Source organism: Falco naumanni, chromosome 2 (assembly GCF_017639655.2).
Source record: "Falco naumanni isolate bFalNau1 chromosome 2, bFalNau1.pat, whole genome shotgun sequence".
NCBI lineage: Eukaryota > Metazoa > Chordata > Aves > Falconiformes > Falconidae > Falco > Falco naumanni.
Window position 1 is genome coordinate 83333170 of NC_054055.1, and position 18322 is coordinate 83351491.

Genomic DNA, 18322 nt, shown 5'->3' on the forward strand with positions numbered 1-18322 from the left:
GTTCATTTTTGAGGAGTTTATCCACCACTTTCCAACAATGCAAAATTCTGGGTCACATTACGTAACACTGTGATAGTTGCTTTGTTACACTTAAACTGTTTGCTTTCTAACTAATGTTCCATCATTTCTGAGTATTTATAAGGATACTACTGCTGTGGTGAATCATCAAGTGAAATGCAGCTTAGTAAAGTATGTACTTCAAACGAGAATTACACTATTTAGCCTATTCCTCTTGACCTAATGTTATCCTTCCTGTGTCAGTGGTGTGTCAGTGGTGTGTCACTGTGTCTGTGCAAGTGTGTGTGTGTCTGTGTGCACCAACATATCTTACGCCAAAAGTATAAACCCATAGACTTATTTTTAGTATGTGGAATTAGAAATTCCCTTGATTGCAGTGTATTTTTGTCTTATTGGGCCCTGATCTGTCAAAGAACACTTGAATTATATTCCTGGCACTTGTAGAACATTTAATTAACTTCACTGATACTGTTTTAAGAGCATCATTTTCATATTCGACTTTCTGTATTTTCTTCACTTCTTTTTATGTTGAATATAGTTCAAGTTAGTTGCAATTCATTTTTAACCATAAAGGCTACCTCTTTGGGTGGTGGGGTTTTTTTCATATAAAACTTAAGATTCTCAGATTTATTACTTCTCCAGGAGCTTGGGACTTACTGTGAGAAATTACAAAAATAAAGAAATGCTACAGTGCGTGGGATACAGTCCACAAATCTTGAATAACACTTCTGCTTTGTTGATACTGGGAGCTTTCTTCAGAATAATATTTCACACTTAGTTTACATTAAAATAACCAAAGGCAATATACTAACTGCCCAGTAAGTCATGCTTCTATCTTTGAAGACAGTCAGGCCTCACTGTCTCCTACTTCAGTGATTCAAGTAGCTGGCTGGTACATGTTGAACTATTATTTGTACTAATGAGCTCATTGCAGTACATTTTTATTCTCAGTATATCATTACATTGCAAGATATGCTCAATAACGCAAAGTAGGTGAGAAGCTGTGTTCATTGCCAACCCTCTGTAATCATTGTGGATTTTTATAGTTTTATATGGATTCTATAGCCTGCTGGAATGAGGTTCATGGTCATTAGCATCTTTTCTTCAAGATGGAGATCTAACTCTGAAGAGTTAATGCAACTGACAGAATTGGGAATGATGCCTGTTTAGGCTTCACCTGAGACTATAGTTTGTGGTATAGGTCATTAGTCCATATTGGAAGGGGGGCACAAGACAGAAGCAAGTATTATTCTGTGGGGTGTATCAAGGTATTGTCCATGTAACATAACCCATTTTGTAGCCCTGTGTTGAGGGATTAGTTTTCCTTGGTTCTTATAGAATTATAGGATGATTTAGGTTGGAAAAGACCTTTAATATCAAGTCCAACCATTAACCTAACATTGCCAAGTCCACCACTAAACCATGTCCCTAAGCACCACATCTACAAGTCTTTAAATACCTCCAGGGATGGTGAATCAACCACGTCTCTGGGCAGCTTCTTCCAATGCTTGACAGCCCTTTCAGTGAAGAAGTTTTTCCCAGTATCCAATCATAACCTCCCCTGGCACAACTTGAGGCTGTTTCCTCCTGTTGTATCACTTGTTACTTGGGAGAGAAGACCAACACCCACCTGTCTACAGCCTCTTTTCAGGACTACCTGTAGCGAGTGAGAAGGTCTCCCCTGAGCCTCTTTTTCTCCAGGCTAAACAACCCCAGTTCCCTTAGCTGGTCCTCATAAGACTTGTTCTCTAGACCCTTCACCAGCTTCATCACCCTTCCCTGGACTCACTTCAGCACCTCCATGTCTTTTATGTTTCCTTTTCTCTGATTAGCTGAGTGGTGTCATCTTAAAAGATGGTTTGCCTTGTTTTTATTAAGATCGGTTTCTATTAGGTATCTGATGCAGAAAAAAAAGTGACTATATTATTAAATAATGGGATTTTTGTGTCCTTGAATTTACAAATATGTTAAAGTACCTTGTAAAGTAATGATCTGAGCCCATGCCTTTCACAACAGTACTACTGGTACATTCCAGAGGGAGAGTGGGGTTTTTTTAGAATTTCATTGTGTTGATTTTCTGACTGATGTGCTAGTTTTCTTGGTACTGCTGTGTGCAAAGCAGTACCTTTATCTCATCCTGATTTTATTTTTTTCATCTTTCCAAAATAAGTTAAAATGTTTGCAATGTGAACAGAAAAAAATCTGGTTTATGATACAAGAATGGAGTTAAGACTCAAAAAAAGTTGGCTGGAGGGACTTGTGGCAGAATTCCTGAAGTAAAAAAGGATTAAATGGCATACTGAAGATGTCTTGTAGTGGAGGACTGAAGGGTACCCTGGATATCTGCAGTCAGCTTATGGCAGCAGCAATTTGAGTAGTCATTTGAGTAGGCAGGAAAACATCTTAGTCAGTCTACTGAAATCTAAATCATTTTTGTTTTGTCACTATGATTTTAAAGTGTAGAATGTGTTTATTTAAAGTTATTCCATCCCACTTTCCAATCTGAGAGAACATGTGTTTACCTACATGTATCACATATGATCTAGAATTTCCCTTAATTGCAACCTCTTCCTCTTTGACAGGATACGTACATGTAACTGTCTGGTGTATCTTAACATCAGCTAGCACTTGTTGAGAAGTGCAGCTTCTACAGTCAAGAAAATTTATGAGGAGTATTAATGTGAGTTTTTTTCAAAATATGAGACAAATTACTAGGTTGGAGTCCTAATTTATGGTGAAATGTAATGCTGTCAGATACTGGAGTCTGGATTCATTATACATGAACGAGGCATTTAGGGGCACATGAAGTTAAACAGAAAAAAATAATGTCTTGTGTGATTTTGAGGAGTAGCATACCTGTTCATTATCGGTGCTTCTGTGACACAATTAAAAACTTATTGGTAAATATGAAGCAAATCAAGGGGCACCATTTAAATGAATGGTTGGGGGGAAGAACACACACGCTGCAGTTTATTTTGTAAGAATACAGTGCTTTCCTTAGCTCTTTCACCTCTGGAGTGTGAAGGCTTTGAATTTAGATTAAGTGCATAGCACATGGTAATTTCTACTCAAAAGGAATACATTCTACAATACAGCTAAAATTTGTTCAAAGCTCATGTATGCTGAAAGTAAAAACAAATAGAACATACAAGTCAGATATTACTGAACAGCTTGGCATTTGACCATGTGGTCTGAACCAGTATAAGCATAAGCATGTCTTTGAATCTGCTTTTAACTGTAGCAGTTTAAAAAATAAAATTAGATCAAAGGTTGATTTAGAACTGTGAAAATATTTGATGTTCTATGAAGACTGTAAAAAGCAATATGCTGTGTAATACACGTAAGTAGAAATATTTCTTTTATCATTTTAAATGCTAAAATGGCTGCCTGTCCAATCTAGCAGTGTAAGAACTGCAATTAAAAAATTATTACACCCACATGCATAAGCACAGTGTGTGGATCTGCACAGATCTGTATAGTCTTAGTTTCAGATTTGCACTTTGTGTAACCTCCCCACAGTTCATAGCTGCCTGTAGTTTCACTACAGGATTGTAACCTATGTAGAGAATCTAAACTTGGATACATTTTCACTTTTAGAAATTTTGATCAAAAAATAGATACAACAGATATCCCAACACTTAGCTACATAACAGAATGGAAAAGCTTTTCAGTGCTTGATACCTTAACCTTCAAGTTCCCCTGGCATTGCCAAGCATACAAAATATGTCAATGCAAGATTTAGATGATAAAGTATTGAGCGGTAATGTATGTAATGCCACTTGGCATCTTTGCCTATGGCCAACACTGGTAAAAGGCTGTACGTGTTCCTTCCAACTGCCGTGTAACCAAATTGCTACCAATAGACAGACGCTGTGAAGGCGGCGAGGATGCCTTTTTCTTTCTGGATGCCTGTTGGATTACTATGAAGGCAGTAGTGGCTGTGCATTTCTTAGGGGTTGGGGGGGTGTATTTTCCATCTGAAAGGAAGCCTATGGTCATTTCGGGGTTCCACCTTAGTAAAACAGATACCATTATCTGTCACCTTCTCTCCTGTAATTTATATTCATCCTCAGTAGAATTAACCTTCATCATTTGTGCTTTACTAAGATGCTGTTCTGGCAACTCAGTAGGACCACATCTGACAGGCAGTGTTTGTTGTGTATAACACACTGAAGGGTCAAGGAATTTTATTCTAGCAGTTTTTGAAGTAGATCAGTTAATGTATTTCCTCCTTCTCCAGTAGTAAAGACACTGACCACTAAGAAACACATAGTATCCTCTGCATGCATCAGAAATGTGGTCGTTAATAACCTGTTAACATGTATTAGACATTTTCCATTTGGCATTTAGCTTCATTGGTGCGTCAGTTTTGCATGGTCAGAATTTCAGGTTTTGTGTATGCAATACAATGAAATTTGTCATTCTTACTCTCTAGAAGACAACTGTTTGCTAATCAAGTGCATTGGAAATTGAACTAATGCACAGAGAAGAATGTTTTGCCCAGTTTGGTTAGGTGTCCTCTCCTCTCTTCTTCCCTCAGAAAGTTAAGTTCTTGATTTAAAATAAAACAAGTGAAGAAACCCAAATGTAGAATGGTCCCAGAAAAAGGAAGCAGCTTGGAGTAAAATTTTAAATTCCATAGGGTTGATTGAGTTTACCTGACATTTTTTCTTACCTGTTGTTGTAGGTAAAGGTGTAAGAAAATCTGTGTTTATGTTCATTTCTGACACAGACAGCAGTAAGTGTAACTCAGTTCTGCAAGTAGATCATTATGAGTGTGTAAAAGTACAGATGACTTAAAACCAAGTTGCACTTGGCCTACGTTTTGCAAATAAAAGTTCCTCTAAAAATTAAAAGAAGAATATGTGTATTTCAGTTCTATCACATAAATAACCAAAATTAAAGTGAAATTCAGGGGGGGTGTGCTACTTTAAGGATTTTTTTACATAAAAAATAATTCATGTGTTGCATGAATGTGAATATGTAGAAGGAAATTGAGTATTTCAAATTAGCATAACCTCTGTCAGGTGTACTGAAAGTCTGAGTGCCTGAAGTAACAAGCTGCAGTGATGACTGTTCTGTGGCATGACAGAAACACACACTTGTCTGTTCAAATAGAATTAATGTACTGATTCAGGCTGTCTTATTCAGTGGATACTGTGGCAGGGAATCTTTGTTTTAGTTGATAAACTACTTCCTGAAACCTTCTTTTGAGGTAGTTTTGTTCACTCTTTAATTGCACAGCATTTCAGTGTGTAAGGCACTTGAATGCAGAGGCTGATCGTACTCCTACAATAAGTGTATCACGCAGAACAAAGCTTGAAGCTGTGGAGGGCTGTAATCTGTAATGCTCTAGAAGTCACAAAGTAGTCTCAAGTATGCTTTGGACTTTCATACAGGAGAGGACTGTAACATGTGCTGGGAAATTATGCTGGGAAATTAATTTTAGGTCACTGGTGCTAAAATAATAAGTGAGCTTCAGGCACAGCCCTTAACAGTGAAAAACAGAAGGTTTAAAAGAACAAACTGTTTTAAAACTAAGATAAAGCCCCTGCTGACTGACCTTGTTATTCAGTGTATTTTCCAGTAGGAATTGTTACCCTCGGGGGTGTGTTTCCTTGAGGGCGTAGAATCCCAAGGAAAGAGGCACCCATGGAAAGGCTGTAACATTTTGCATAGAAAAGGAGATGTGAAGCAGAACTGGCAGAAGAAAGAATTAATTGGTCTATCAATTATCTAATTGGCTCTTTCATTTTAAAGCTTCTTTGATATTACTGCTTGTGAATATTTCATTCAGTAGGTCATGGATTTCTCTCAGACCTGCAGCACATGAAACCTCCGGGGTAAATGGAGTACCACGGCAGGGAGCTGGGAAAGGTAACAGAGCCACAAGCCTATTTGTTACTAACTGTTGCTGTGCAAGGGGCAGCACCTCCACCCAAGACTTTTTACATGGTACAAAAACCTAAAAAGCAATGAAAAACAGTCCTCTAATATCACTGCGTTGCATGTGGTTGTATTGTTATCCTGCTTTCAGCTGGGATAGAGTTAATTTTCTTCCTTAGTTGCCAGCTGGAGTTAAACCATGACAGTCCTTCAGAAAGCAAAAGTCAAATATAGAAGGACATGTTTCATTGATTATTTTTAGATGTTTCAGTTCAGGGATTTAATATTTGAGGCTGGAAACCCAGTATCTGCCTTCCCAAATAGTAACTGAATCCTCACAAAACGTGTATTTGTGTTGAAAGATCATGGGGGTTTATGCTCTAGCAGGTCAGTAGCTCTTGTTTTAACAAAAGTTTCTCATTTGCATCACAGAAACTTCCAGAGTTTGGGTAGATAAAATACTTACTGATTCCATTGTGTGACCTAATTCTGATTACATTCAAGGTTAGTTAGAGAGTGAGGCTAAATGTCTGCCAGTCGGGAGATATCTAAACTTTTAAGTGTTGACGTTGAATGGGGGATGTGTTTGGACAGTATTCTGACTCCTCTTACAGGAAATGGTTAAAAAGGAATTTCTGCGCATCTGAAAAACTAGTCAGAAGAGAAGAGTTTGTTGTTTTGTCTGCTTGCCCGATTGTGGATTAGGCTTTGGGCTGTCTGCTTTAAATATCAGAAGAAAGGAGTTCCCTTTGTACAGGCAGAAGACAAAAAGTCTTGACTCCTAGGAAAGCTTGTGGACTGATACTGCTACTTGACTTGTGGGTATTCTTTTCATAGTACTTCTGTTCTAGCATGCAAAATTTAAAGCAAAACTCGTCTTTTCAAGAAGCAGTACTATTCTGTTAATTAGCTATAATGTCAATTTATGCTTTCTATATCAAGTTTGGTTATTATATCAATTATGATTGCTAAGTTTTTCTAAAGAAAGCTCTTAATTTTGGTCTTCTGTGCAGCAAATGTAGAAGAACTGGTACTGAGGAGTGAGACTGAGATGCAAAGTATTCCAAAGTCTGAAAATTCCAAAGGTTACAATTGCTGTGGCATTTTACAACTTTTTTTTTAATTATTAGAAAATTTTAATTATGTTTGTGCTTATTGCTGAGTTAAATTGTTGGAGGTTGGGCTACTGGGGTGAGGGCACAGTTATTTGCTGGAAAATAGAGCATCCCAGCAAAAAGAAACCCCATCATTAGGGCACATACAGATTTTGCCCTGCTGAAAGTCTGTTGGCATTACATACAAAAGTGTTCTGTTGAGGACAGTGAAGAATGAACCAGTTCATTCTGTTCCAGAAGAAACCACCGTTGGTATGGTCCCTGAAGGAGGTAGAGTTGCAAGGCTGCCTAAAGACAACAGCACTGTAAACAGGCTGGTGTGCTGTAATTAAAAATGTGTAGCTAACTGCACATAGTAATGTGTTCTGTACTGCAGGAGTACATAAAGCCTGGCTGTAATTGTCATTAATGTTTACTTTAATCTGTGATGTGTGCAAGCATGTTTTATTCAGAATTTTCGTAAACATTTTGTAAAAATGTTCATGTAAATGTGTGTTAGATTCATATGTCCAAGGGAACAAACGTTCTTAGTGTGTCTAAGTGAAACCTCTGAATTCAGATGCTTTCAGAAGTGAACTATAGAGCTGTAAATTCCTTCTTCTAAATTGCTTCTGCTATAGCTATTCAAGTGCAAAAGTATTTGAAAAGTATTGCAAAACAGTCTTTTTTCAAAGATGGCAAAGAAGGTAGGACTGCTTCACCAGTTCTGGTACATTAATGCATTGTATAAATTCTGCTTCTCTTACCAGCTTCTGCTATGTTCTGCTGGAAAGCTTCTAATCATCTTCAGTAAAGACTAATTATTGTTGGAGTTATGTGGGTTTTTTTAAATAGGCTTAATAACATAATGCTAAAAAATTCTGTTCGGACTGAACACACAATTACTAAAATTGGAAATAAGAGATACAAAGTATCTCCTGGATTTGTCCTTGTGTTTATATGAGTGCATACCAAACAAGAGACAGTTTAGAACCAGACCTTTGTTTTTAATATCCAGAAAAATTCTGTGAAAGCATTATTGAAATGGTATATTGAAGAAATTAAAATATAAAGCAACTACTAAAAGGTACTAATACTTCCTTTGTTTCTGGGTTTACTTTTTATCACTTCATATGTTTTTAAAGGTACGGATCTTGGTTGTATGTTCCTATTTTTGCTTTGACTACATAAACAGTTAGTGTAGAAACAGTACTTCTGATACAATCTTGTACATAATATTGTTTTAATTTCTCCTAAGGATCCATTAGAAATACATAATGACATGTGAACCTGAGCAAGATAAATGGTTCATGGAGTATTGCTGTATATGTATTTATAGATTTGAAAACAGTTTTGTCATTTTACTATCTTCAATGTGTAATAATTGCATTTGTCTTGTGTATTGTAATTTGTGCCACTACTCTTCAAAATAATTGAGTATTGTAATGCATTATACCAGAGAGAAATTGCATAGCCTGAACAAAAGGTTATTTCCAGATGAGATATGAAAATAGACACTGAGACAGTTTGGTGACAATACTGATTGTCTCCACTAGGAAATTTCCTGTTGCTAACATCAGATGTCAGTGATAAGTACAGCTGTTCTGTTGTTAAAAAGCAATTTAAAACAGCTTTTGGTCAAGACAGTGTTCACCATCATTTCAATAACTACAACTAAAACTTAAGAATTTGTGGGCCATCTATGAAAAGACAAAATAACCTTGATGTCATCAAAGTCATGGTCAGCTCCTGTTTTAAAAGTAATTAGGAGCACAGTGATAGTAACAACTAGCTGAACATCTACAGTGTGCTTTAAAAAATTGTGCAGGAATTGACAAACTATGGTTTTCTTTATGTCATTTGAATTTTTTCATGTGGAAATCTTCTTTGACCATTAATAACTTCACATACAAAAATAAACCTTCCACTACTGCTGTTTGACTCCCTTTAGGATAATTCATAAAACACCAGTTTTATTGGTATAGATATAATTTTTCAATAAATTACAAAATAAATAATTCACACTGAAATTTTAAAGCTTAATCTATTTCTTAGGGAATAGGTGGCTAGGAGAAGCAATTTTAATTATGTAGCCTGGTCCCCTTGTAAGCTAAAAACTCCGTGAACTAATTGAATTAGAGTATGCCATTTCAAAAATGTTTGTTTCTGATTTTTTTAAAATTTTCAGGAAAGTATATCCATTACACACTTAATTACCTGGAATATTGACATTTGTGCTTTAATTCTACTCTGAAGTTCTTCTGACTACTTCCTTTTACTTGGATCATGTGATAGTTTTGTCATTTAAACTGACTTCCCTTATTATCAAACCTCTGTCGTCTTTAACCATTTTGTAATATGCTATGGGGAGAGATTTTGGAATTTTTTTGAAAGGTTTTCCTGAGCCTTCTCTGCCTCTTCACATCTTTCCTATATTTTGAATGTAGAACTGAACAGTTATCTATTGTGGGCATGCCACAAACACATGTAACAGTCTTATTTCTTAGCTGATATTCTTGTTACGGTATGGCATTTGGCTGTAGTCTTCCCTGGGAGAAACTCATACATTGGTAACTTCATGCTTTCTGACTGCCTGAGATTCCTCCTTCCCCCTGCCAAGATAGTGCCCCCTCTTCTAAGTATCGTTTGTATTCTTTGTTCTTGAATGTATGGTCTTTTATTTGGGCAGAAAATACGCTTTTCTTTTTCCTTGCATGCAGAGCTTAAAGTACTGGTAACCCAGTTAAACAAATGAGAATATGTATTCCTTTTTTACTTTGATCAGTATACCTCCATGACATGTCCCTGGCTTTAATTTGTAATTTGCCTTTTAAAAATGCTTTTCAAGTTGTAGAGGCTCAAATTTCTTTTCAGATTTATTGTGGGTTACATTTGCTTCTTGGTTTTTAGAGTTAAGATTAGACAGAACTTTAGAGAAAAGCACAATGTATTCATATATTTCATGGTGAAAATGTAATGCAGAGTAAGCTGTTTGCATAGTGTTTCCATGAGACTCTGGAATGAGTGCCTTCCACTGTAACGAGCTTTGGGTGCAGAGTATCCAGGAAGATTCTCTAGAACAGATCTGCTTGTGCTAGTGAAGCTACCAAAAATATATCCTTTCTCTAGTTGAGACCTTCTTCTACCTCTGGAAACAGTGAATGGATCCCGTGCTTGGGTAATACATAGGCTTAAAGCCTTAATGCACATGTGAAGATTCTTTTGTTTAATTACTGTCAGAGCCCCTCCTACTGTTTTGGTGCCTTGGAAGCCAATCTCAGTAAGTAGCAGTCCTGGAAGGTGAAATTTTAAGTGCCATGCCGCAGCATGAAGGCTCTCCAGAAAAATAAATGTGCCCTTGTTTATTCTGAACTTTGCCTTGATTTTTTCTAAACATCCTTAGAGGCACTTTGCTTCCTACTTTCCTTTTTGCCTCCTTGCTAGTCTTGAAAGATAACTCTCCTGTGACAGTGACAAAAAGTTGTTTCTGTAAGCTGCTGGTTGTTTCGGGTCACAGTAACACAGCAGCTTGAGTGAAGTCAGCAACTTCAGCGATGCAGCTTTTAAACATTTGCTAGAAATACCTCATAAAAATATTTTCATGCTACCTTTTCTGTAATTTCATTAATCTTAAACAGGATGAGTGTGTGACTCTCTTAGAAAAATATTTTCAATAATATTCATGTTGGGTATCATGCATTTTCACCAGCTCCTACTGCACCTTCCTCAGTATGCAGTGCTTGATGCAGTTTCTTAACAGGTGAATATATGTGATACTTAGTAATGTGGAGTTGCTGGAGTTCAGGTAGTTTTGTTTCCTTAAGAAGAAGTAAAAAATAATTGTATGTACAACTAAAGTATCTCCTGAACTGGAAGCTAGCAGAAAGCTTTTATTTTAAAAACTTCAACAGTGGTCAAGGCGGCTTAAGCTATTGAGTATAGCAGTGTTTTGGCAGCACAAGGTGAAGTTGTTGGGTGTGGGAGAAACTGATTTAGCTTGACTTTTCTACTTTTTTTCCCCAAAATAATGGTATAATTGTCATGCAGGCAGTGACATTGTTTCTTCTTTTTGTATTAATTTGCATATGGACCTGAAACATTCAACATGTGCATTGGATCGTTAAGGAGAACAAGGAAAATAATGATAATATTGTATTGTATTTATTGTGATTTACATCTCTTACAAAACTGAATGGTATTTCATGTGAGAAAGAGAAGAGTGTACTTCTGTAGCTTGACAGGATTTGATTTTTCAAACACCCGAGGCCATCCTCAGCCACCAGTGGAGCTGTAAGCTGCTCAGAGGAAGCACCTGAGAACTCCTTGCTGAGCAGCTGAAGTGGGGGGTTCTTACCAACTCATCTTTTACAGCATCAGGATTTGCTGGAGGTGTTAAGAATCCCTTGTGTATTTTGAATGTTTGTTACATATGCTATTTTGAATTTCCATTTAATTTTGAGTATTTCCAAAGTTGAGAGAGTCCACAACTACTCTGGGCAGCTTGTTTCACCACCCTCACTGTGACAAAAACCTCTCTAATGTCCTAAACGTAGTTATTTGTATCTCTTTTCTGCCTTGTATTTCAAAGTAGTAGTATAACATAAATAAGGAATAGTTATGGGCGTGACCATCTTTATGTTGTTTGAAATGTAAGCCTAAAGTCTGTAATTTGAAAATAGTACTTACTGCAGTGCCTGTTTATTCTTAAGTATACATTTACTCCTTTTAATACAAGTACAATCTATTAATTGATATAAGAGTCTGTAATACCCATCTCTAATGTGAAGGTGAAGATAGATTTTTCTCCTATTGTGTTTTGCATAGTTGAACGGGTTTAAAATTTTCTAAAAAAAAAAAAAAAAAATTAACGTGAAAGGTTTACCATTTCCTATTTAGATACACTGGCATTCTGTTCAACAGAAAATCCTAGTAAAATAAGGTTACTGTCTTCTGTGAGCACTCTTTGTTGGCAAGGTTTGTTTTTCTTTTCTCCAAAGATTTTGGCTTTTGTAGCTCTCTGTCTTCAAGTGCACTTTCCCATATTCTGAGGTTTATTTAAATTACTGTTTAAAATGTTTGATGATTTGATTTATTGAGAAAAGTGGGATATGCAGGTAAATTTGATTTTATAGCGTAATGTATTTTTTACTGCTTTTATTCAAGATTCATAGAATCCCTTCTAGCAGAAGAATATAGTTTCTGTAAATCTGTGGAAAAAGCATGGGAGGTTTGCAGAATCCCTTAACCTCTTGAACTTTCCCATGTCATCCTGTGAACTCTGAATCTATGGCACTCTTCAAATCAGGAAATGTTTAAATATGAAAAGCCAAAACGCTAAGCTGCTACATTTTGTATACAAAACATCTGTGGGTCTTGCAATTTAACAGTCATCTTAATCGTAGTAACATAAGCAGACTATTGTTAGTCCTCGTCATTACTTTATATAAAGTAGAATATGATTTCAGTAGTTTGTTCTCTTGTTATTTCAGCTTTATGACAAAATAAACACAAAATCTTCACCACAAATCAGGAATCCTCCAAGTGATGCTGTACAGAGAGCCAAAGAGGTAATGGCTTTAAATTGTATTTATTTTTTTTTTTACTTTGAAACGGATTGTATTTGAAGTGCAACATTTTTTTTCTTCATAAAGTGCTGATATGTATTCTGGTTCATAATCTGATTTTTTCTGGAATTCTACCATTGCTTACTTAACTTACATAACAAGTTGCATAAACTTGCAGAATTCTGTTATGTCTGTAAGGATAATATATATTACTCAGTTGCATCATTTAACCTTTGCTGCAACAATAGCAGTATTAAAAGGAATACTGATGTTGGGTAAATGCAGTATCTTTCAAGTTCATTTTATTTATCTGCAGCAGAAGTTTGATGTTTATATGACTTAGTCACAAAAAAGGATTTATTTCTAGGTATCAGCTTTTTAAATAGAAAAACCAAGTTTATCATAGATAGTTCTAAGAGGAACAGACCTAGAAGTGCAATGAAGGTGGCCCGTTAAGACCAAAGATAAATAGAGCGATGTTCTTAACTCTTTAAGCAAATAAAATAGTATTTGTCATGTATTTTTTTGCAAGTGGTAAAAAAAAAAAAAAAAAAAGAGTTCTGTCACATATTATCAGTAAAAATAAGTACAGTTGTTGGGAGTAATGTCATAGGAAAACACTTTTTATCATGCCATTAAAACAGAATTAAAAGGAAGACTTTAAAACACTGTAATAACTGAAGTGACCCTGATAGACACTCTGAAGTCCTATTCTGCAGAATTTTCTGGTAGCTAATCCTGGGAGGTGCTTCCACAAGCAAAATACTCTGCTTTCATTGTCCAAGTAGTTGCATGTGAAAATAAACGTGTGTCAGGCTGCAAGCAAATGAATTAAAGCCAATTTACTCCTTCCCCCAACAATAAGCTGAACTATGGCTCAGATTTTATAAAATCTGGAGCTTGGAGGTGGGGTAACAGATGGACCACCTACACTTGATGTCTTTAACAGTTTAATTTGTGGAGAGAAGATTTTATGAGTATTTTTAATTCTGTTTTCAAAGTGATTGTTTTAATAAATTGAGACCATGCGTGAATGTAGCAATTGGTGGTGGTGATGGGTGTCACCTGTTAGCACTTAATTTCTGTCACCATATATTTAGCTGTTGGAGGAATACTGTCAACTGAAAAAAGAGCAACTGTTTCCTTCAAATTTCTGCTTTAATCTCTCTCAGAAAGAAAATTGAAATGAGATTATTTTTTTTCTTCGGGGGGGGGCGCCGGGGAGGGGACGACGACACATTCTCCCAAGTCCTTTCCTGTCAAGAATATTCTTTTGGGTAGTCATTAGGAGATATTCTGACTGACCAGTGAGCGTTTTCATTTGTTTGATTAATAGCTTTATGTAAAAGAAAGTTACTATGGATATTTCTCCTACTTGTTTTGCAGGTATTGGAAGAAATTTCATGTTACCCAGAGAACAATGATGCAAAGGAGCTAAAGCGTATTTTAACACAACCTCATTTCATGGTAAGCAAATGGTACTTTTGTTGAGTTTTGGGGTTGTTTTAATATTCTTTGCATTAGAAAACTTAATTTCAGGAAGTTCTCCCTAAAATCTGCAAGGGATAAAAGTGTATGCAATACAATATACCTATTAATAAATATTTCTAATCAGCTGGTCTGACAAAATAGGTACGATAACTACTACTGTTGGTCCCCATTACTGTCATGAAAACTGTCAGTAGTTTGGCGCAATCTAATTATGGAGCAGTTTCACTATCTTTTTGGGGAGCTATGTTGCACATAGAAAGAAGAATGAATCCTTTTAAATCTCCATTGGTGGAGCTAGGATCCTCCTTTTTCTTTTTCCCAAGGATATCTTGTTAGGATAAGGTGTGTGAATTTATTGCAAAAGAAGTGTTTATTTAACATTAATTTACAATAAATCAATAGCTTGTTGTCGTGGTTTAACCCTGGCCAGCAGCCAAGCCCCAGAGCCACTCACTCACCCCGCCTCACCCAGAGGGATGGGGAGGAGAATTGGAAAGGAATGTAAAACTCAAGGGTTGAGATAAGAACAGTTTAGTAGGTAAAGAAAAAGCCACATATGCTAGCAAAGCAAAGCAAAGAATCCATTCACCACTGCCCGTGGGCCGTGGGCCGGCAGGTGTTCAGCCATGCCCAGGGAAGCCGGGTTCCATCATGTGTAACAGTTACTTGGGAAGACAAATGCAGTAAAGCCAGCTGTCCCTCCCTTCCTTCTTCTTCCCCCTGTTTATATACTCAGCATGATGTCCCATGGTATGGAACATGCCTTTGGCTAGTTTGGGTCACCTGTCCTGGCTGTGTCCCCTCCCGGTTCCCTGCGCCTCTCCAGCCCTCTGGCTGGCAGGGCCCAAGAAACCGAAAAGTCCTTGATTTAGTATAAACATCACCCAGCAACAACTAAAACCATCAGTGTCCTATCTACATTGTTCTCACACCAAATCCAAAACAGCACCACACCAGCCACTAAGAAGAAAATTAACCCTGTCCCAGCTGAAACCAGGACACTTGTACAGTTACACATCCTACTGTGTCTGTTTCACAAACTTGATTTGGGGGCAGTAATTGTCCTAAGTTCAGGGCTGGGAACGTGTAACAACTTGGTTCAAGTTACTGAAGTCCAGTCCTTTGAAACTACTTAAAGGATTTCTATTGTTTATGCCGTGGATGAAGTTCGTAAGTTCAGAAATAAAAATGTTTGCCTAAAGCTGCTATACACTATTGTCAGTTTAAAATCATGAATTTGAATTTCCCTGACACAAGGATTATATGCAGGGGGCTTTGTGGAAGTTGCTCACCTGAAAGCTGAATTCATTTAAACCTGATTTCCAGGAAAGCATGAGCTGAAACCAGCCTCATCATCAGGTATAAGATGAAATCTGGATAGCTGCGTGTCTCAGTGTGTTCTTTTGATGGCCGCTGTAGCTTTGGGTGCATTTATTTTAGTACTTTAAATCAGATCAGGAGTATGTTTGAAGTGAATCTCTTGATTGTCCCCTTACAATGCTTTTGCTTGTATCATGTAAGGGTCGCAGAGCATGCAAACTCCTTTTAGATAAAATTAAACTTGAAAATGCACACCACAAGCCAGTGTGTAATCCAGCAGCTGATGGGCATTCGGTCCACATGGCAAGGTGGGAAGCTGGTCAGAAGTAAAAACTCCAACAATACATTCAGCATTTACATCAGGTCCTCACTAATCCAATTGGTTTCCGTGTTGATTCATTCCCATTTCATTGCACAAATGCTAATGCAGACATTGGCTTTTGACATTGTACTCAGCAACACGCTGGTATGTCACCGCCTGGAGATGACACCTATCTTGAAGTCTGTAACAAACCTGATTCAACGTTTAACAGGAATACTTGCTTAAAATAGAACAAAAAATAAGGTGAAATGGCACTCAGCCAAACTGTAAGAAAGACTGGGGGGAGGGGGGGAGGAACAAACAAAAAATACTTTCTGGTAATGAACTTTTTTTGGAATCTGACAGGTTCATTTGGTTTACCTTTTTTTGCGTAATTACTACACAATATTGCAAAAAAATTAGGCACTGTGGAGAAAGAGCTTTTTTTAAGTATAAATTCCTTTCAGAGTAGGCATCAATAAAAATGATTGTGGCATACAAAAATTTCATGTATCCAATCAAGCGACAGGAAAGGTTGAGTTGGAAATCATCTTTTATAGGTACCTTTATTTCCACCTGATATCCTCATACATTTAAAGCCATCTGTGAGAATTATTTTGCTGCAATTCTATAAAAAGTATTTTTTAATAAGAAATAATCTGCAATTCCATAACAATGATGAGGAGTGATTTCAGTAAGTCACTCTATGGCGTCCAGAGCTAAATTGCTAGTTGATGGAGTCCAATCCTTTCTACCCAAGTTTCATCCTCTCCCTTGCAGTTGTTCTGCTATTCACTTGGCACTGCATTTTGGTATTCCACTGTGCTGAAGTAGTAGAAAACTGCTCCAACGAAACAGTGATTCATTTAACAAAAAGAATTGGGAACAACTGGAATATTACTAGCACCAGAATGAGCAAGAAGACAGAAACACACAGTCTGGGTTAGGGAGGAATAGCACAAACATGTTAAGTACCACTTAAATCAACATACATTGCTGTGGAACCATACCTTTAGGGTGCAGGTACCAAAGAGTCTCCAGATGTCAAAGAAGCAACTCCATCTTCTCCCATTACTCCCACTCCTGCTCCCAGATTGCAGACCTTACAAAATTATTCTAATATTTGTGGCATTCTGCCAAAATTCCCTTCAGAGCCAAAACCTTTAAAATAGATACTATTAGGAAAGGAAATAATTGTATAAAATAATATTGTCAGCCTATGCTCAATGTGTTTACCCAGCACTGTACAGAGCAGTACTCGGGTTAGTAGGTTGCTGAGCTCTGATACACAGAGACTACAGCACTAAGGTGTAATAAGTAGGATCATGTGTGTTAACACCTGTGTGATAATAGAGTATTTTACTAATATTTATATTATCTTCTAATGTATATACTTAATCAGAAGACAATGGAGTATAGTCTGTCTCATTTACTTAGACACAGTGTTAGTGGTTTAGACTATGTATAGGCCTTTACAGAACCAAAGCCAATAAAGTATGTGTTTGTATGTACTCTTATTGGCACTGAGATCTTAGAGTTCAAAGATTTTTGTTGATCTAGTTTTGTTTTACTCATGTACCTTATGGGTACAGGAATAAATTACGAATTTGGTCTGTACGTGCATAACATTTTAATTTAAAGAAATATATGTGAATTTTACATAAAGGTCTTTCAGCAGATAATTAATTTAAGAATTCTTTAAAAGATTATTAGGTACCTCATCTGTTGTGTACAAATTTCAAGGAGCTTTTACTCCGTTATGTAAATTTGAGTCGTTTTTCAAATGTGCCAGTTTTATCTGTAAAAGTTTCCATTGTATATGTTTGCTGCAATTGAAACGTTTGCTGTTCTAGGAAACTTTTACCTAATTATATACAAAGGTTTTATTCATCATCAAGTGCCTTCCTGCACTGTTCTTTGCAGACAATGATCCTGCAGTATAGTAGAAAGCAGTTGTTCTCACTAAACTTACTTTCAGCAGGATTATCATGGTCTGCAAAGGAGAGACAGGAAAAAAAATCTAAATTATCAAAAATGACAGAAATGCATGAAAACAAGTACCTTTAAGTAAAGTCCAGTAGCAGTCTTTATATTAAATGTTTACAATATTTAAATTGAGCTTGCTGTACTTTAATATCTGGTGATTCTGAATTTGTGTGTATTTTTGTTAACACATCCAGACATCATCTCATATAATTGTGAACTTTTGAAATGGTTTAAACAGACCATATTTTATTGCTAAAATAAATACATAAAGCAAGGCAAGTATTTGATGTAAAACAAATGTAAGGCCCTGAATTACATGAGAAATGTAGTATTGAAGCGTGGAGAGTGTAACAGGTACAGGCAGGTGCATGAAGCTCAGTGAGACCTTTGAGCAGATGGAGCTGAAGGAAGCACAAAGATCATCCTGCTCTTTTATTAAAGAGTGCTTGCATGCGGAGCCAAGACCACACTTACTCCTAGAATAGATGCTTTTTGTAGCAGCCAGAACTAAGGCATGATTGCCCATGGCTGCTCTTGTCTTGGGACAACTGCAAACAGTTTTCAGATACTAGAACAAGAATTAAGCTAAATGCTTAGACTTATGTAGGAGTATTCATACATAAATTTACACCCAATTAAATAAACCAAAATAAGAATTTATT

At 36.6% G+C, this 18322-nt stretch overlaps 1 protein-coding gene across 21 annotated transcripts in view; it reads left to right on the forward strand.

The window, feature by feature from the left end:
• Positions 1–18322, forward strand: part of CASK (calcium/calmodulin dependent serine protein kinase) — a 226463-nt gene that overhangs the window by 167642 nt on the left and 40499 nt on the right. For all 21 annotated transcript variants that reach the window (XM_040585277.1, XM_040585276.1, XM_040585280.1 and 18 more), the window contains 2 exons: positions 12488–12565; positions 13949–14029. In XM_040585277.1, the coding sequence (XP_040441211.1) occupies positions 12488–12565; positions 13949–14029 (159 nt within the window). The remainder of the gene's footprint in view (positions 1–12487; positions 12566–13948; positions 14030–18322) is intronic.